Source organism: Myotis brandtii, unplaced genomic scaffold (assembly GCF_000412655.1).
Source record: "Myotis brandtii unplaced genomic scaffold, ASM41265v1 scaffold479, whole genome shotgun sequence".
NCBI lineage: Eukaryota > Metazoa > Chordata > Mammalia > Chiroptera > Vespertilionidae > Myotis > Myotis brandtii.
The window spans coordinates 54,031-74,503 of record NW_005368305.1 but is presented as its reverse complement, the minus strand read 5'-3'; the positions used below and the strand labels follow the sequence as shown (position 1 = coordinate 74,503).

At 43.4% G+C, this 20,473-nt stretch overlaps 1 protein-coding gene across 1 annotated transcript in view; it reads left to right on the top strand.

Annotated features, from left to right (window-relative positions):
* LOC102238694 (sodium/hydrogen exchanger 9B1-like) overlaps nt 1–20,473 on the top strand; it is a 77,155-nt gene that overhangs the window by 41,162 nt on the left and 15,520 nt on the right. The window contains exon 6 of the mRNA XM_014547552.1: nt 15,630–15,805. Coding sequence (XP_014403038.1) covers nt 15,630–15,805 — 176 coding nt within the window. The remainder of the gene's footprint in view (nt 1–15,629; nt 15,806–20,473) is intronic.

Genomic DNA, 20,473 nt, shown 5'->3' with positions numbered 1-20,473 from the left:
CTCCTGTCTTTTAATTTTTTTCTCCAATTGCAGTTCAGTTTGCGTGTGTTTTGCTTCCTTGTCTTCTAATTCACTAATTCGGTCCTCCCCTTCTCCTAGTCTACTTTTGAAACTTTCCATGGTGTTTTTTATTGCATCTATATCACTCTTCATTTCTTCTTGATTCTTACATAAGTTGTTGATTTTTTTCATCCATTTATTCTTGATTTTTGTATAAGTTGTTGATTTTTTTCCTCCATCCGGTTTATGCACTCTAGGACCCTTATTCTGAATTCTTTTTCTGACATATTGCATGCCTCTGTTTCACTTAGATGCTTTTCTTGTGAATCCTCCTTTTCTTTCCTTAGGTGGTTTTTTTGTCTACCCATTTTTGGTCTCACCAACTGATCTAGATGTCGAGTTGTGCAGGGGCTACTTCTTGGGTGGCAGTGGTTCCTCGGGCTGCAGTTTCCCCTCAAGTGGTCACAGTTGTGGATACTCCTCAGTTGGCTGTGGCTCCTCTAGTGGGTGCTGTTCGCAGCAGTGGTGTCTCCTCTGGCTGGTAGGTGAGGCTTCTCGCCCCGCTGCTGCTCCTTGGACAGGAGCGGGCTGTTCACGTTGCTTCTGCTTTTCGGAATGGCATGGACTGCTCATATGGCTGCTGCTCCTTTGATCAGGGCTGGCTGCTTGCTGCTGCTGTTCCTCTGATGAGGCAGACTGCTCGTGAGGCTGCCGCTCTTTGGACAGGGGCAAGTTGATTACAGGGCTACTGCTCCTTGTATGGGTGCGGGCTGCTCATGCAGCTGCTGCTCCTCAGATGGAAGATGGGTTGTTTGTTTGGCTGCTACTCCTTGGGCGGGAGTGAGCTGCACGTGTGGCTGCTGCTCCTCAGATGATTGGCAGGATGCTCACCCAGCTGCTGCTTGTCGGACAGGTGCAGACTGGGTGTGGCGGCTGCTCCTTGGACCAGCGTGGGCTGTGCAGGGCTGCCGCTCCTCAGATGTGGTCAGTCTATCTGTTCGTGTGGCTGCTACTCCTCGGACAGGGGAGAGCTGCTTGGGCGGCTGCAGCTCCTTGGGCCGGAGTGCGCTGCACATGCGGCTGCTGGTCGTATGGGGGCTGTCTGCTCATGTGGCTGCTGCTCCTCAGACAGGGGATGGGCTGCTTGCATGGCTGCTTCTCTTATGATGGGAGCGAGCTGCCAGTGTGTCTGCTGCTCCTCGGATGGGGACAGGCCGCTCACCCAGCTGCTGCTCATTGGACAATTGCAGGCTGCGTGTGTCTGCTGCTCCTCGGACCAGTGTGGAGTGCGCAAGGGCTACCGCTCCTCAGACGTGGGTGGTCTGCTCGTGTGGCTACTGCTCCTTGAATGGGAGCGGGCTGCTTGTGGTGATGCTGTTCCTTGTATGGGTATGGGCTGCTTACACCGCTGCTGCTCCTCGTATGGGGGCAGGTTGCTCGTGCAGCTGCTGCTCCTTGGATGGGAGCAGGTTTCTTGCACAACTACTGCTCCTCGGACAGGAGGAGTGTGTGGGCTGTGCAGCTGCTGCTCCTCGGATGAAGGTGGGCTGCCACTCCTCAATCATGGGCCGGCTGCTTGTGTGGCTGCTGCTCCTCAGCTTGGGCAGGCTGTTCACGTGGTTGCTGCTCCTCGGATGAGGGAGTCTGCTCACACAGCTGACAGCTGCTGCTCCTTGGACAGGCACAGGCCACTTGAGGTTTCTGCTCTTAGGCCTGGGTCAGGCTGCTCGTGGGGCTGCTGCTCCTTGGACAGGAGTGGGCTGCTCACGTGTCTGCTGCTTGTGTGGTTGCAGTGCCCCAGGCTGAGGCGTTGGGCCGGTCAGGGGGGAGCACACTTCAGATCTCACAGAAGCCTGCGCCCAGGGTGGCTGGAGACTTGTTGATCATGGGACCACAGCCGAAGTAGCAGGTCCCTGGCAGGGGTGTCTGTAGAGTCCCAGGTGTTATCTGAGGGCACCCTGGGTGGGGTTGAGGCCTGGTTCCCAGTTACAGCAGCTCTCCCCTTAAAAACGCTAGGCTTCTGGGGATGAGCCAGCCTCCTGGAACTGCTTACACGGTAGCAGAGGCTGCCTAGTTAGGCGAGCCCGTTTAGCCTGACCCCGAAGGCCCTGCAGCATCTATCCGTGCCTCACTCACATACACACACACACAGCCCACATGACCACACACTCCTCTTTTGGTCCCTCACTGACTCACGCTCTCTCCCTCACTGCCGCCTTCTTCCTGCCTCTGTAGTTGGGTCGGGGGTGTTATTGACCCATTTGTGGATGGAGTTTCCTCTCCAGGTGTTTGGTTATGAGGCTCACTCTCTAGCACCTGGCCAGACAGGATAAAATTCACCTCGACAAGACACAATACAAAGGGACCAAAGCATGAATGTACTCACGACAATAATTACCCTACTATAAGTGACCACCTGAGAAAAAAGAATTTGGGGTGAGAAAAGACATAAATGATATCGAAGAGCAAAGGGACCAAAGCATGAATGTACTCACGACAATAATTACCCTACTATAAGTGACCACCTGAGAAAAAAGAATTTGGGGTGAGAAAAGACATAAATGATATCGAAGAGAGAAAAAAAGATAAGAGAGAAAAGAAGAAAGGAGCTCTTTGGACAGGGGCAGGTTGCTTACAGGGCTACTGCTCCTCGTACCGGTGCTGGCTGCTTGCACAGCTGTTGCTCCTCAGATGGGGGGCGGGCTGCTTATGTGGCTGCTGCTCCTTGGGCAGGAGTGACCTGAACATGTGTCTGCTGCTTCTCAGATGGGGCAGGCCACTCACCCAGCTGCTGTTTGTCAGACAGGTGCAGGCTGCTTGTGTCTGCTGCTCCTCGGACTGGGGGAGGCTGTTCAGGTGGCTACTGCTCCTTGAATTGGAGTGGGTTGCTTGCAGCGATGCTGTTCCTCATATGGGTATTGGCTGCTCACACCGCTGCTGCTCCTCGTATGGGGGCAGGCTGCTCATGCAGCTGCTGCTCCTTGGATGGGGGCAGGTTTCTCGCACACCTACTGCTCCTCAGACAGGAGGAGGGTGTGGGCTGCGCAGCTGCTGCTCCTCGGGTGGGGACAGGCTGTGTGGGGCTGCCGTTCCTCAATTGTGCACAAGCTGCTCGTGTGGCTGCTGCTCCTCAGACAGAGCAGGCTACTCACATGGCTGCTGCTCCTCGGATGACGGAGAGGGCCGCTCACACAGCTGACAGCTAGCTGCTGGTCCTTGGAGAGGGGCAGGCCACGTGAGGTTTCTGCTCTTAGGCCTGGGGCAGGCTGCTCGTGGGGCTGCTGCTCCTTGGACCAGATTGGACTGCTCACGTGTCTGCTGCTTGTGTGGTTGCAGTGCCCCGGGCTAAGGTGTTGGGCCGGTCAGAGGCAAGCATGCTTCAGGACTCTCAGGAGCCTGTGCTCAGGGTGGCTGGAGACTCGTTGACCTTGGGACCACAGCTGAAGTAGCAGGTCCCTGGCAGGGGTGTCTGAGGGCACCCTGGGTGGGGGTAAGGCCTGGCTCCCAGTTACAGCAGCTCTCCCCTTAAAAATGCTAGGCTTCTGGGGAAAAGTCGGCCTCCTGGAGCTGCTTACATGGTAGCAGAGGGTGCCTAGTTAGGCTAGTCCGTTTAGCCTGACCAGAAGGCCCTGCGGGATCTATCTGTGCCTCACTCACATTCACACACACACATCCCACATGACCACACACTCCTCTTTTGGTCCCTCACTGACTCACGCTCTCTCCCTCACTGCCGCCTTCTTCCTGTCTTTGTAGTTGGGTCTGGGGTGTTATTGACCCGTTTGTGGATGGAGTTTCCTCACCAGGTGTCTGGTTATGACGTTCACTCTCTAGCACCTGGCCAGACAGGATTAAATTTACCTCGTCAAGACACAACACAAAGGGACCAAAGCACGAATGTACTCATGACAACAATAACCCTACTATAAGTGACCACCTGAAAAAAGAGAATTAGGGGTGAGAAAAGAGAGCATAAATGACATCGAAGAGAGTGAAAAAGATAAAAGAGAAAAGAAGAAGGGAGAAAAGGAGATTATATATATATATGGGGAAAACACCACAGAACCAACACATAAACAAACAAAACAAACAAACAAAAATAATAATAACAATATAATTTTAAAAAAAAAGAAAAAATATACAAACACCAAACCCCCAGCAAAGAGGGTGGGGGCAGAATCTGTAGATGCTGAGCTTATATATAGAAGATAAGGTTAAGAGTTGGATGAATATGTTGAGGATCTCAGTTCGGTATAGAGGAAGTAGAAAGGGGATGGGTGGATAAGAGGAAAGAGAAAGAGAAAAAAAAGTAATAATAAATTTACAAAAAATTTGATTTCAAAAATGGTATAAAATAGCAATTAAAAATAAAATAAAATAAAATAGAGTGATGGAAAAATAATGTGAAAAGAAATAGAAAATAAAGCAACAAACAAAAACAGGAAAACAAAGAAAAATAAGAGATAACAAAGTCATAAAAGAGAAAAAAATAAAAATGAAAAAGTGAAGTGTTCCTTTGGCTGACTTAGTATCCCAGTCCTCTGTACTGTAGTGTTTCTCAGGATCCGATTGCTGTGACTGAAAGTCTCTAGTCCAGCCCTTTTGTGCTCTCGGGGACTATTTAAGTTTTTGTTTTTTTTAATCCTTTTACCAATCAGGGTGGAATCTGGGTGTGGCTGTATTAGTTGCCTGGATACTGGAGGGGAGGGACTATATTTTCACGGCAAAATGGCTGCCCAGGTCCCAGGATCAGGGATGACTCAGCTCCAAACTCCTGCCACTACTCCTGGATCCCCCTCACTGCCCAGATTCCACAATTCCGCACTTTCTCCCACACTCCAGCCACGGGTAAGTGTCTGTATCCAAAAGGTCCTATGAACTAGGCTCTATGAAGAAAGGCACAAGCCACAGAGGCCGGAGAGGCTGCACCTCTGTGCACTCTCCTGCCGGCACTCTTCAGCCTTCACTGACTGTAGACCCAGATCTAGAATCCCCTGCGAGGGGGGAAAGGCTGTGCCTCTGCACGCTCTTCTGCCAGCACTCCTCAGCCTTTCCTGACTGTAGACCCAGATCTAGAATCCCCTGCCAACCAGCAGTCCTGTGTACCTTTTTTTTCCACTGGGCCCATCCCAAGGGACGTGGCCCAAGCCCGTGTTGTGTGGATTCCCTCTGATCCTCAGGGCTCTGTGGTCTGGCCAGATATCCTTCCCAGAGCCTTGACTTTACCTTTCTCCAGGAGTCCTCTGCCTTTCCCGGCTGCAAACTGTCTCCCAGCTGAATTTCTTCTGCCAATTCGGGATGGATGTTACTTGTTTCAGCTGCTCACTCTATCTGCTCCGGGACAAGGCACAGGACATGTCCGTCTACACCACCACCATAGACGGTATAGACTTATCTTTCTCAAGGATATTTTCTCATTGATTTTTTTTTCATTTTTCTAGAGAGAGTGGGAGGGAGAGGGAGAGACAGAGAGAAACATTAATGTGAAAGACACACATTGATTGGTTGCCTCCTGCATACACCCTTACCAGGTCCAGGAAACTTGCATCTGATGTACATGCCCTTGATCAGAATCAAACCCAGGACTCTTCAGTCCATGGGCCAGTGCTCTATCTCCTGAGCCAAACTACTAGAGCAGAAATGTAGAGATTTGTAAGACATAGCCCTGTCCTGAAAAAAATTCAGTTTCTCCAGGATTGCAGGCAGGTAATAGCTAACTGTCATACAGTATGATAACTGCTATGATAGAATTACCCATAAAATCCTACAAGAGCAGTAAATTCCTCTAGTTGTGAGGGATGTAAAAAACTATCTCATAGATATTTAAGCTAGGCCTTGAAGGATGTGAAAAATTAGTTGGGGACAGAATAATAAACATGCACAAAGGAGGCGTTATCTCTATGCTCCCAAAAGAGAGATTTTCATGAACACAGAGAAGAATGAATGAATAAGGTGTATTTGGAGAATGATGAAGTATTATATAGTTTGGTTAAAACATTACATGTCATAGAAGGAGAGGTAAGAGAAAAAGCTACATGTATAGGTTGGAGCCAAATTATCAGTGGTCTTATATACTAGGCGGAATTTGTTGGGTTTTTAAGCAGGCAACATACTTGAGTCTGCATTTTACAAATGTATTTGATAGAATACAGGATTAAGTGGAGAGAAGTTGAGGCTGGAAGTGGGTATTTTAGTTTGAAAACTCTTCATAAAAGATATCAATAAGTTAATGAGTTCTCTTATAATAATAAAGTAGTAGTGACTTTAGAATATAGGGATTCAAAATATAATTCAGAAGATTTTTTAAAATCCTCACCTGAGGATATGTTTATAGATTTGAGAGAGAGAGAGAGAGAGGAAGGGAGAAAGAAAGAGAGAGATGTGAGAGAAATATCGATTGGTTGCCTCCAGTGAGCACCCTGACTGGGATTGAACCTGAAACCTGGCCAGGGCAAATTGATGGGATTTAATGACTGATAAATAATGAGAAAGTACATCTAAAATCAAGGAAGATTTTGAAGTTTTTTCCTTGGAATCTGTATATATATTTTTGTAAGATGGAAGTATTGCTACTCCAGTTTTTTTTTATGACCATTTACCTGAAAAATTTTTTTTCATCCCTTCACTATCAGTCTGTGTGAGTCCCTTTTTCTGAGGTGGATCTCTTGTAGACAGCAAATTAATTGGTCATGTTTTCTTATTCTTCAGCTACCCTATGTCAGTGGTCGGCAAACTGTGGCTTGCGAGCCACATGCGGCTCTTTGGCCCTTTGAGTGTGGTTCTTGCACAGAATACCACGTGCGAGTGCCCACATACAGTGTGATTGAAACTTCGTGGCTCATGAGCAGAAGTCGGTATTTTGTGGAAGAGCCACACTCAAGGGGCCAAAGAGCCGCATGTGGCTCACGACCTGCAGTTTGCCGACCACTGCCCTATGTCTTTTGATTGGAGCATATAATCCATTTACGTTTAAGGTTATTATTGATAGGTACTTGTTTGTTGCCATTTTTATTCTTTATGCCTGTGTTCCTTCTTCCCTTTCTTTTTCTTCTTTTTCCAATAGTCCCTTTAGCATTTCTTGCATTGCTGAATTGATGGTAATAAACTCCCTTAGCCTTTCTTTGTCTGTGAAGCTTCTGATTTTACCTTCAATTTTGAATGATAGCCTTGATTGGTATAGTATTCTTAGCTTCATCCCTTCTAGCCTGATGTGTTTCTGTTGAGAAATCAGTTGATAGTCTAATGGGAGATCCCTTATAGGTAACTTTCTATCTCTCTCTGGCAGCCTTTAAGATTCTTACGTTGTCATTGATGTTTGGCAATTTAATTATCATGTGTCTTGGTTTCAGTCTTTTTGGGTTCATCTTGTTTGGCACTCTTTGCGCTTCTTGGACTTGTGTGACTTTTTTCTTCCCCAAACCAGGGAAGTTTTCTGTCATTATTTCTTCAAGTTTTCTATTCCTTGCTCAGCTTCCTCTTCTCCTGGTACTCCTATTATGTGGATGTTGTTTTGTTTCATATTGTTCCAAAGGTCCGTTAGGCTCATCTCCTGCTTTTTAAGATTTTTTTTTACAGTTGCTGCTCTGCTTGAGTGTTTTTTCTACCTTGTCTTCTAACTCACTGATGCAGTCCTTAGCTTCTAGTTTACTGTTGAAACTTCCCCTTGTGTTTTTTATTGCAGCTATGTCATTCTTCATTTCCTCTTGATTCTTACACATGTTGAATTTGTCTTCCATCCTTTCCAGCATCCTTATAACCATTGCTCTGTATTATTTCTCTGACAAATTTCTTGCCTCCATTTCATTTATTTCCTTGTCTGGTGATTCCTCATTTTCTTTGATATAGGGGTGGTTTCTTTGTCTCCCCATTTTTGCTGTTCCTTTGTGATTATTTCTATATATTAGAGCAAACTGCTATACCACCCAGATTTTTTTGTTTGTCTTAAATTGATATTTTGTGAGACCCAGTGGTGCAATCTCTCAGGTCTTCTGGGCTCGGCATTCTAGAGATAACCCTACTTGGGATATTTGAGTTCTCTTGGTATAGTAGGGTCTTGAGTGTTATTGTACCATTCATGGATGAAATCTCCTCTCAGGGTGTATGTTTATGTGGCTTGCTCTCTACCCTATTGACCAAATAGCACAAAATACAACTCAACAAGACACAACACAAAGGGAAGAAAACACAAATGTCCTCATGACACCAATAACCCCAATAAAAGTGACCAACTGAGAAGAGAGAACTAGGAGAGAGAAAAGAGAGCAAAAAATGATATCGAGAAAAGTAAAAAAAGGTAGGAGAGGAAAAAAAAAGGAGCAAGAAAAGAAAAAATATATATGGGGAGAAAACACCACAAAACAAATAAACCAAAAAAATTCAAACAAACACCCAGAAAACGGGGGGTGGGGGTGGGGGTTTGACAGAATCTGTAGAGGCAGGGCTTATATACAAAAAGTAAGATTAAGGAATTGAATGAACAAGGGAAGCACCATTGTTCAGTATAGAGGAGGTAGAAAGAGAATGAGTGATAAGAAGAAAATAAATAAGTAAGTAAGTAAATAAATAATTTTTAAAATCTATTTATTCATTTATTTTTGGAAAAGGATAATAGAGGAGAGAGCAGATAGGCTTGAGTTTAATGAGTAAAACTAATTAAACAATTAGGAGAAGAAGAGAGCAAGAGAGGAGAGGAAAAACAAAGCATAAAACAAATTGACTAGTGAAGAAAGAGAAAAGAGAAGGGTGCATGGACTTGGAGCAGGGGAGAGGAAATTAGATATATGAGTAAGCCAACAGAGACAACAACAATAATGATACGTCAAAGCAGATAAAGTTGATCAACAAACAAGGGGTAAAAAGAAAGAAAAGAGAAAAACTAAAACAGGAACAGGAGAAAATGATGAAAAAAGGAGAGATGAAGAAGAAAAGGGTGGAAAAAAAGAAAAAATAAGATAAAATAAAATAACAAAATAAATAAAAATAAAATGAAGAAAAAGTAATACAAAAAAATGATAAAAGAAAAAATAGTTTTTTCTTTTTAAAAAAATAAAATATAAAAGGTAAAAAAGTGAAGTGTTTGCTTCATCAGAGTTTTAATGCCCCATGGGGGCTGGTTTAAGACCCCACTTTTCTGTTCTGTCTGCCACTTCTGAGTTTTCTGTTAGGTAGTCAGCACCGTGTTGAAGTTCCAAGCAACTCACTGCTCCTCTGTTTGTATCTATCTCCACAGCCTTGGCTGCAAGCAGGCAGGACCAATCTGCCTGCTTTTCCTGTCTGCCTACTGTCAATCTTAATCACTCAAATGTCTATTTCTGATAGGGCTTTAGGGGGAGGAAGGTGCTGTATTGCTTTCTGGAACTGAACGGCCCCTCTTCAGCTCAGTCTTTGATTGCTCTTTGGGGTTATTCAGAGTCTTTGTTTTCTTTGTAAAGCTCAAGGTGTAGGCTGGGTTTGGCTGTACTAGATGCCTTAAGGCTGCTAGGAGAGCCTGGCTCTTCAGGAAAAAAAAGGCTGCTTAGGTTTGGAGGGTCACTAATGTCTCAGTGCCGGATTCCTGGTCACCTCTCCCTCTCCTGCTCTTCTCCACCACCTCTCCCCAGACTTCACAAATCTGCACCTCTACCTGCATGGCATCCTCATGTGAGTATTTCTAATTGAAAGTCCCATAAACGGGGTTTAGCGAGTAAAAGCAAAGACAAAACAGAGGCAAAGCTGAGAGTTTCTCTCCCCCTGGCACCATGTGCCTCAGGTACCTCTTCTGGTTGCCTTTCTGGGTGCAGCCTCTCATGGTTGTGGACTTAGATCTAGATTCCCCAGCCACCAGCAGTCCTGTGGGCTTCCTTTCCACAGTTGGATGTTACACCTGTCCCCAAGGGATGCAGATTTGGTGCTGTGCAGCTTCTTTCTGACCCTTTTGGCCCGCTGGTTGCGCATCTCTCTCCAGCCCAGATTCCCCATTCTCCAGGCGTCTTTCCCAGCTGTGAATTGTCTTATCAGCTGTGTCTAAGTTGCCAATTCTGGGTGCATGTTATTCGATTTAGTTGCTCCTTCTATCTGATCCAGGACAAGGCGCAGGACACATCTGCCTATTTGCCGCCATTTTCCTCCCTCAGTTTCTATCATCTCTCAGAGCTAATTTTTTTAAAATTTATTTTTATTGCTTAAAGTATTACAAAGGGTATTACATATGTGTCCTTTTTTTCCCCGCCCTTGACAATTCCCCGGCTTCCCCTACCCCCCAGTGTCTTATGTCCATTGGTTATGCTCATATGCATGCATACAAGTCCTTCGGTTGATCTCTTACCCCCCTCCCTCCTGACCCCCAACCCTCCCCGGCCTTCCCGCTGTAGTTTGACAATCCAGAGCTAATTTTTTAAATCAATTAGAGAACCTCTGTCTCAAAAAGATCAATCTAACCAATTTATTATAGAATCATTTGGATTTAATCCTGCTTTTTATTTCACTATTTTAAATATTATATATTCTTGGTCCTGGCCAGGTAGGTCAGTTGATTAGAGCATCATCTCATGGTTGTGGGTTTGATTCCTGGTCAGGGCACATACAATGATCAACTAATGAATGCATAAATAAATGGAACTATATAAGTTGATGTTTCTCTCGCTCTCCCTCTCTCTCTCTCAATATCTTTCTAAAATCAATTTTTAAAAACACTTAAAATATTGTATGTTCACGTGAATTTCATTCTTTTCTTTCACTTTTGCTAGATTAACAGCATTTTTGTTGTTCTACTTTTGTTTATTCCTTTAATCTTTAGAAATTAGAAACTCACCCTGGCTGGTGTGCTCAGGGGTTGGAGCATCATCCTGTAATTGAAAGTTCAAGGGTTTGATTCTTGTTCAGGGAACATACCCAGGTTGTTGATTTGATCCCTGGTTGGGGTGAGTACCCAAGGCAACTGATTGATGTTTCTCTATCACAATGATGTTTCTCTCTCACATTGAAGTTTTTCTCACTTTCTCTCCCCCGTTCCATTCCTCTCTCTCTGTAAACATCAGTAAAACATATCCTGATTAGAAATTAGAAACTCCTCCTCCTAATGATTACCTATAATTTTGGAAAACACATTCTTTAATTCATAACAAGTTGTCACTTTCCCCACTTTTTTGTCTATTCCCTCACTAAGATTATTTTTAAGTTCTTTACAATGAATTTATTGCTTCTATAGATTTAGCAATAAATTTCACTGCTCACTATTGTTTCTTGTCACAATAATTATAGTAGTAGCAAACACTTTTAAAGTGCTTACTATGTGGCACATAGCTGGGTTGCAGTTTTGATACCGGCCTCAGGTGGGGCACATGTAGAAGGCAACCAATCAATGTGTCTCTCTCACATCAATGTTTCTTTCTCTCTCTCTTTCTCCCTCCCTTTTTCCCTTCCACTTCCTCTAAAAATCAATGGGTGAGGATTACAGAGAGAGAAAGAGAGAGAGAGAGAGAGAGAGAGAGAGAGAGAGAGAGAGAAAGAGAGAGAGAGAGACTGGCAAACTTTAGATGCCTGAGTCCTATGGATTGCTACAGCTCTAGAGGTATTGCAGTATTGCAGATAGACCCCTGGGGATGCTCCAGAGTAGGAAAAGGCAAAACTCTTCACCTGAAGATAACACACCCAAGCCCAGAGAAGATATATCCCAGAAAGGTTTGAGAGGTCCCTAGAATCTCTAGCTGGGCTGATTGGTGAAGATCTCTCCATAGTGAAGATAGTCTATAAAGACTGTTTTCAAATATGCAAATTTCACCAAATGATAACAAGACATATCAAAGGAACACCTAAAACTCCAGAAGCCATTCCTAAACAAATGGAAATGTATGAATTACTCACCAAATACTTCAAACTAACATCTTTAAAATGCTCAGGGAGCTAAAAGAGAACACAGACATCTAAAAATGTCAGGAAGAGTAAAGACAATCTTGTCAGTAAATGATGTTAGGGATATTAGACAGATACATGCAAAAAAATAAAATGAAACTAGACCACCAACTTACCCCATACAGAAGAATAAACTTCAAATGGATAAAGAACTTAAGTGTAAGTTGTGAAACCATAAAAATTCTAGAAGAAACGATAGGCAGCAAAATCTCAGACATCTCTTGTAGCAATATGTTTGCCGATATATCTCTTAGGGCAAGGAAAACAAAAGAGAAAATGAACAAATGGGACTACATCAAAATAAAAAGCTTCTGCACAGCAAAAGAAACCATCAACAAAATGGAAAGGGATCCCATAAGGGGTTAATTTCCAAAATATATAAAAAACTCATACAACCTAATAAAAGGAAGACAAATAACCCAATTAAAAAAATGGGTCAAGGACCTAAATAGATACTTCTCTAAAGGGGACGTACATATGGTCAAGAGATATGAAGAAATGCTCAAAATCACTAATCATCAGAGATGCAAATTAAAACAATGAGGTATTCCTCACACCTGCCATAATGGCTACCATCAAGAAGCTAGAAATGCTGGTGGGAATGCAGACTGGTGCAGTCACAATGGAGAACATTATGGAGTTTCCTCAAAAATAAAAAATGGAACTGCCATTTGACCCAGGGATCCCACATCTAGGAATATATCCTAAGAATCCCAAAACACAGATCAGAAAGGATATATGCACCTCTATGTTTATAGCAGTGTTATTTACAATAGCTAAGATCTTGAAACAGCCCTAGTTCTCATCAGTAGATGAGTGAATAAAAAAGAAGTGGTACATTTACACAATGGAATACTATGTAGCTATAAAAATGAAGGATCTCTTACCCTTTGAGACAACATGGAGGGACATGAAGAGTATTATGCTAAGCAAAATAAGCCAATCAGAGAAAGACAAGTATCATATGATCTCACTTATGTGCAGAATCTAATTAAAAAAGTGACAAAAAATATATATCCAGAGACATGGAAGTATGGAACAGACTTTTTTTGATGAATCTCAGAGGGAAGCGGAGAGAGAGGGCAGGAAGAGATTAACCAAAGAACTTATGTGCATAACCCTTGGACACAGACAATAGTGTGGTGAAAGTCATGGGGGGAGGGGGCCTGGGTAGTTTGGAGGGGGTCAGTGGGGGAGAAGGGGACGTGTAATACTTTCAACAATAAAAAAGATAAATTTAAAAATATAAAAAATAAGCATATCAGGAAAATTAGGCATGAATCAAATGAGGTTACCAATAAAGAAATAGAAACTATATAAAAGAACAAAAATTAATTTTAAACTGTAGTATACAATAACAAAATTGGGGGTGGGTGGAATGACTACAGGGATCAATTATAGACTGGATCAATCTGAAGAAAGAATTAGTGAACTTGATGCCAAGGTTATTTGAAATCAAGTTAGTGGAGAAAAAAAAAAAGAACAAAGGAAAGTGGAGAGATCCTAGGGACTTATAGGATACCCTTTAATAGACCAATCTACACATTATGGGAGTTCTAGGAGTAGGAGAGAGAAATAAATGGTCAGAAAGCCTATTTGAAGAAATAATGGGTAAAAACTTTCAAATTGAGAGATGAAATGGACATACAAACTTAAGCAGCTCAAAGACGTTCCACTTGAGTAAAACCAAAAAGACCTACACTGAGACACACTATACTCAAACTGTCATAAGTCATAGATAGAGAGAATCTTGAAAGTAGCAGAAAAAAAGCAAGAGTTCCCGTAAGATATTAATTGCATTTCTCAGCAGAAAACTTGTAGGCTAGAATGTACTGGAAGATTCAAAATGCTTAAAGAGCCCTAGCCTGTTTGGCTCAGTGGATAGAGCGTCGGCCTGTGGACCAAACGGTCCTGGGTTCAATTCTGGTCAAGGGCACATATCTAAGTTGCAGGCTCCTCCCCGACCCCAGCCCTGGTCAGGGCACTTTCAGAAGGCAACTAATGGATGTGTTTCTCTCACATTGATGTTTCTCTCTGTCTTTCCCTCTCTCTAACATTCTCCTTAAAAAATCAATAGAAAAGCGTTCTTGGGTGAGTATTAACAACAACAACAAAATGCTAAAAGAAAAAAAACAAAACACTGCCAACCAAGAATACTGTATTCCAGCAAATTTCATGTAAAAGCTTCATGACATTGAATTTGGCAATGATTTCTTAGATCTGACACTAAAAACACAGTCAACAAAAGCAAAAATAGATGGTACTTAATAAAACTTGAAAATTTCTGCACAGCAAATGAAACACTAACATAGACAAAAGGCAACATACAAAATGGGATAAAATAATTGCAAAACATATATCTGAAAAGAAATCAATATTTAGAACATATGAAGAATTCCTACAACTCAAAAACAAAAAAACCTACCTAAATAATGGCAAATGACTTTAATAAACATTTGCCCAAAAAAGATACACAAATGGTCAACAAGCTTATGAAAGTGCTCAACATTTTTAATCATTAGAGAAATACTAATTAACAATGAAATATCAACTCACACCGATTAGGGTGGTGACTATTCAAAAACAAACAAACAGACCCCAGCTGATGTAATTCAGTGGTTGAGGTTGCTGGTTTGATCCCCAGTCAGGGCACGTGCCCAGGTTTCAGACTTGATCCCTAGTAGAGGGAGTGCAGGAGGCAGCCAATCGATGATGTTCCTCTCATTGATGTTTTTATCTCTCTATCCCTCTCCCTTTCTCTCTCTCTAAAAATCAATAAAAACATGTTTAAAAACAACAACAAGCAAACCAAAATAACAGTTGTTGACCAAGATATGCAGAAATTGGAACCCTTGTGCACTACTATTGGGAATAAAACTTGGAAACCAGTTTAGAGGTTCTTCAAAAACAAAACAAAACAAAACAAAAAACACACAAAAATAGAATCACCATAAAATTAGTAATCCTATTTCTGAGTATATAACCAAGAGAATTGAAATCAGGATTTTAGAGAGATGTTGCAACAGTATTCACAATGGCAAAAGGTGGGAAAAGCCCAAATAACCATTGACAAATGAATAGGTAAAGAAAATGTGGTATATACATACAATGGGATATAATTCAGCTGTAAAAAAAAAAAAAAAAAAAAAAAAGAAAAGAAAGAAAGGAAGGAAGAAAGAAATCTTGTCACTGTCTACAACAGCAGTTCTCAACCCGTGGGTTGCTACCCTTTGGGGGTTGAACGACCCTTTCATAGGGGTCGCCTAAGACCATTGGAAAACACATATAATTACATATTATTTTTGTGATTAATCAGTATGCTTTAATTATGTTTAATTTGTAACAATGAAAATACATCCTGCATATCAGATATTTACATTACGATTCATAACAGTAGCAAAATTACAGTTATGAAGTAGCAACAAAAATAATTTTATGGTTGGGGGTCACCACAACATGAGGAACTGTATTAAAGGGTTGCGGCATTAGGAAGGTTGAGAACCACTGGTCTACAACATGATGAGCCTTGATGACATTATGCTGAGTGAAATAAGCCAGGACAAATATTGCCAGGGGCTGGGTGAGAGAGACATTTTACCATCATTAAATGGCATTCACTCAAAAGCTGAATTTTTACACTTAACATAAAGTTGTAAAAATATATCTGCTATAAATTTTAATAAAATTAACTATTTGGTAAAGTGGATGTTTTAAAATTGGTGTTCAAAGTCTTCTCTCAGTTTTGTAGTAGGTGCTGTCTCTCCTGCTGTTGTTGTCCCTTCCATGCTACAATTGCAAGAAGACGGATATGGTGTTGAGAAAGGCATTCCAACCTTACTAATGGCTGCTAGCAGTGTGGATGACATCTTGGCTATCACTGGATTCAGTATATTCATGAGCATGGTCTTCTCTACAGGTAAACAAGAAAATATAACCATTGCCATGTAATTCATAACTTTTTGTTGTTATTGTTATTTATTCCTTCAGTTATTAAACAACATTTTTATAAATTTAATATATGTTTATTCTTTATAAAAAGCTCATTTTAGACAAGGGAGGAAATTTCAGTGGGTTAAGAAACCACTACTTAGTACAAATTATTTCATTTTAATAACAATATTTCAATTAATTTGATAACTATTTTATTACCATTTATCTGCTCAAGTTGCTTTGGAATTTTATCACAGTTTTTAATAGAAAAATTTAAGCAGTAATATTATTAATACTAATAATATATTTAATAAATATTTTTGAAATATACCTTTGGACATCATTATAAATAAACTAGAGGCCCAGCACACAAATTTTGTGCACGTGTATGGTCTCTAGGCCTGGCCTGTGATCAGGGCCATCCTTCCCGGCTGCCCACAGCTGGCCCCAAATCCTGCCGCCACCCAACCCCTGCTGCCACCCACCCCTTTCGCCATAGGGTGATCAGTGCCTGACGGCCAGAAGAAGGGACTGAGAGGTCAGCTGTTACTGCCCGCTCACCAGCCCCGCCCCACTGTGGGTTGCCCTCTGTGTGTGGGGTGACCAGTGGGGTGGAGGCCTTGGTTTGGCACTGCCCACATCCTCCGCCACCCACGCTTGGTTCCTCGTTCATCATCAGGCGATCGGAGCATGCTGGCTGTGGAAAGGAACTGAGAGGTGGTCAGTGCGCCTCATAGTGACTGGTCCAGCGGTTGTTTTGATTATTCCGCCTTTATGGTCAATTTGCATATTACCCTTTTATTATAAAGGATAGAGGCCTGGTTCATGGGTGGGGGCCAGCTGGCCTGCCCTGATGGGGGCCCCGGATCTGGGTGGGGGGCGGGGCTGGCTGGGGCAAGGGACTGTAGGCGGTTTGCAGGTCAGCCACACCCACTGTTGGGGTGGGGTTTCCCTGGGTGAGGGGCTGCGGGTAGTTTGCAGGCCGGCCACACCCCCAATCAGGGAGGGGGTCCCTGCTGTGGGCGGGGCCTCCTGGGTGAGGGGCCACACCCCTGATTGGGGTGGGGTGTCCCCTCTGGGGGCGGGGCTAGCTTGGGCCAGGGACCATGGGTGGTTTGCAGGCCAGCTTGGGTGAGGGGCCACGCCCCTGATTGGGGTGGGAGGGTCCCTGCTGGGGGCAGGGCTGGCCTGGGCAAGGGGATGGGGTGATTTTCAGGCTGGCGATGCCCGCATCAGGGTGGGGGGTCCCCATTGGGAGGCAGGGCCAGCCTCGGCAAGGGACCATGGTCAGTTTGCAGGCTGGCGACGTCCCCATTGGGGTTGGGGTTCCTGTTGGGGGGTGAGGCTGGCCTGGGCGAGGGGCCCTGGGGAAGTTGGCCACTTCAATCGGGGTGGGAGAAGCTGATCAGTGGTGGGGCCAGCCAGGGGCAGGGGCTGGGCATCATAGCAACCAATCGCCCAGTTGTTAAATTGTTATGGTTGCTGGCTTTTTATATATATAGATATAGATGGTTGCTCTGTTATTAAGACAAGTTAAATATATAGAGTGTGGACAACTGTGCACCTTTTGGTAGTGGTGGAACAAGATCCTGCACCAATTTTGAATCCCAAGGTGTTAATTTGGTCTTGAATGTCACTCTACAGAAATTGTGAAAGTAAAAATTTCCACATTTAGTAATGATTTTAGTTATCAGCAATGTTTGAAATTCAGTCTCCTATATTATTGAAGCACCAAAATATTAAGTTTAAAAATAATGTATAAAGTTTCTCTTGAAATTAAAAGATATACATTTTAAAAAGGGAAAAGATAAAAATAAAATCTGCAACGGTCATATCCCAGGAATAATAATTCCAAATCTTTTGATGTAAGTCTATCCAGAATCTAACTATTTATCTATCTACCTATCTATCATCTCTCTCTCTCTCTCTCTCTCTCTCTTTTCTCTCTGCTCCAAATCCTATATAATAAAACCATAATATGCAAATTGACAGAATGGCAAAATGACTGGTGGAATGATGGGTCATTATGATATGCACTGACCACCAAGGGGCAGATGCTCAACGCAGGAGCTTCCCCTTGGTGGTCAGTGCACTCCCACAGGGGGAGTGCCACTCAGCCAGAAGCCGGGCTCACAGCTAGCAAGTACAGTGGCAGTAGTGGGAGCCTCTCCCACCTTCGCTGCAGGCAGGTGGTAAGGAGCAAGGGACTGCGAGAGCCCCAGACTCAGAGAGGGATGTCTGACTGCAGGTGGACATCCCCTGAGGGGTCCTGGTCTGCAAGAGGCCACAGGCCAGGCTGAGGGACACCTCCCCTTCAGTGCATGAATTTCGTGCACCGAGCCTCTAGTATTCTTATAAAATTATTGAACATTGACCATACTTGATTGTAACCTGAACTAGAGGCCTGGTGCACGAAATTTGTGCACAGGTGCGGTCCCTAGACCTGGCCAGCGATTGAAGCATAAGTGTCTAGCATGGAAGGGCAGGTCCCAGCTGACCTCTGGGCCCTGGGCTGCACTTGGGCCCCCAGATTCCTGTGCACCCCCCTGCGCCTGAGTCATGGTGCCTGAGTTTCCATGTGGAGATGCGATGAGTGCGGCCAGACGCGGCAGGCCAGGACGCAGTGTAGGCCTCTTGGCTGCCCAGCGGTGCTGCATGGAAGCTGGGCAGGCAGTGCACTCTCTCCCGGCCAGCCTCACAGACTAGCTCCTGCGCAAACCCACAGGGAGCGAAGAGGCAGTGCAGGTGCGGGGCAGGCTCGTGGGCGCCCATCACCTGAGCGCAAGCCCTGGTGTCCCAAGGGAGGGGAGCAGGAGGAGTGAGAGCAAGCTCGGCAGACACCTCGCATTCTCACTGCACCTCTGTCCCCGTCACTCCGTCCCCAGGTAGCTGGTGAGAGGTTGCAGCACATCGCTGACACCCACCATGTTTCGCGCTACCCCCTGGTGGTCAGCGCACGTCATAGAGAGTGGTCAAACTCCCATTCTCCGGGTCGAATGACCACCCATGGGGACAATTTGCATATTAGGCTTTTATTATATAGGATTGTTTTGCACTTAATTGTATATTGCACACATGTTTCTCTTCAGTAAATAGATTTCTATGACACTGTAATGATTGCATAGTACTCAATTATCTGTATCACAATTTCTTGTTGAAAACTGAAGTTGACTCCTATAGTTTCTATTAAAATAATATTTGCATGAACATCTTATAACTAAAGTTGTACTTAAAATTAATAATTTCTTAATCTTAAAAGAATAATCATTGAGCTAAAAAGTATATAGAGTTAATAAGCTTTTGAAATGTATTGCTGCAATGTCATGTCCTACCATGGTGCACAAGTTTGCCACTTTCTCTTCACCCTTTTCAAAACTAGATATTATTCGTCTCTTTTTCCCTTGCTAATTTGGTAGGTGAAAAGTGAGACCACTTTAAATGGAGTACTTTTTCTACTAGTGATGTTAAACAAATATTCATGTTTATCGGTCATTGACATTTTGTCATGTTTTATATTGCTTTTCTTGGAATCTTTTGCCTTATAGGTGTGTTAATCTTTTGTTCTTTTTGATTTACCAAGATTCTTCATAAAATTAAAAATGATAACCCTTTGTATTATATTCTTAGGTTTCCCCAATTTTAATTTGACTTAAATTTATGAGAGTTCTTTTTTTTTGCTATTCAGAAGTTCTAAAATTTTTGTTAACAAATCTGGTCATCTTTTCCTTCATTAATGGTATCAGTTATTCTCTCAGAAAATATTTCTGGCCCTGGCCGGTGTGGCTCAGTTGGTTGGGCATCGTTCCATGCACCAAAAGATTGTTGGTTCAATTCCTGGGTCAGGGCACAACATCCAGGTTTCAGGTTTGATCCTCAGTAGGGGTTCTTGATTCCCAGTAGGGGCATGCAGGAGGGCAAGTTCTCTCATCGATCTCTCTCTCTCCCTCTCCTTTCCACTTGCTCTAAAAATCAACTAAAATATGTATGTGTATATATATATCTGTGTTCCTTCCTCTTCCATTGTGCCAGCCATTATGGCAAACACTGAGGGTAAACAGTGAACAACAATATTATTGGGTAATTGCTTCATACTTGTTTTAAGTTCCATTGATGTTTCCACCCATTTAATGGTCACAATAGTGCTATGCTCATTTTGTAGACAAGGAAACTGAGGAACATAGGTTAAATAATTTGCTCAGCCCTGGCTGGTTTTGCTCAGTAGTTAGAACAGCCGTGGGCAAACTACGGCCTGCGGGCCGGATCCGGCCCGTTTGAAACGAATAAAACTAAAAAAAAAAAAGACCGTACCCTTTTATGTAATGATGTTTACTTTGAATTTATATTAGTTCACACAAACACTCCATCCATGCTTTTGTTCCGGCCCTCTGGTCCAGTTTAAGAACCCATTGTGGCCCTCGAGTCAAAAAGTTTGCCCACCCCTGAGTTAGAGCATCAGACTGTCAAACAAAGGGTCTCAGGTTCCATTCTTAGTCAAGGGCACATACCTCAGTTACAGTTTTGACCTAGCCCAGGTTGGTTGTATGTGGGAGACAACCAGTCAATGTGTCTCTCTCACATTGATGTTTCTCTCTCTCCCCCTGGCAGTTCTCCCTTTCTAAAAATCAATGAAAAAATATCCTCAGGTGAGGATTAA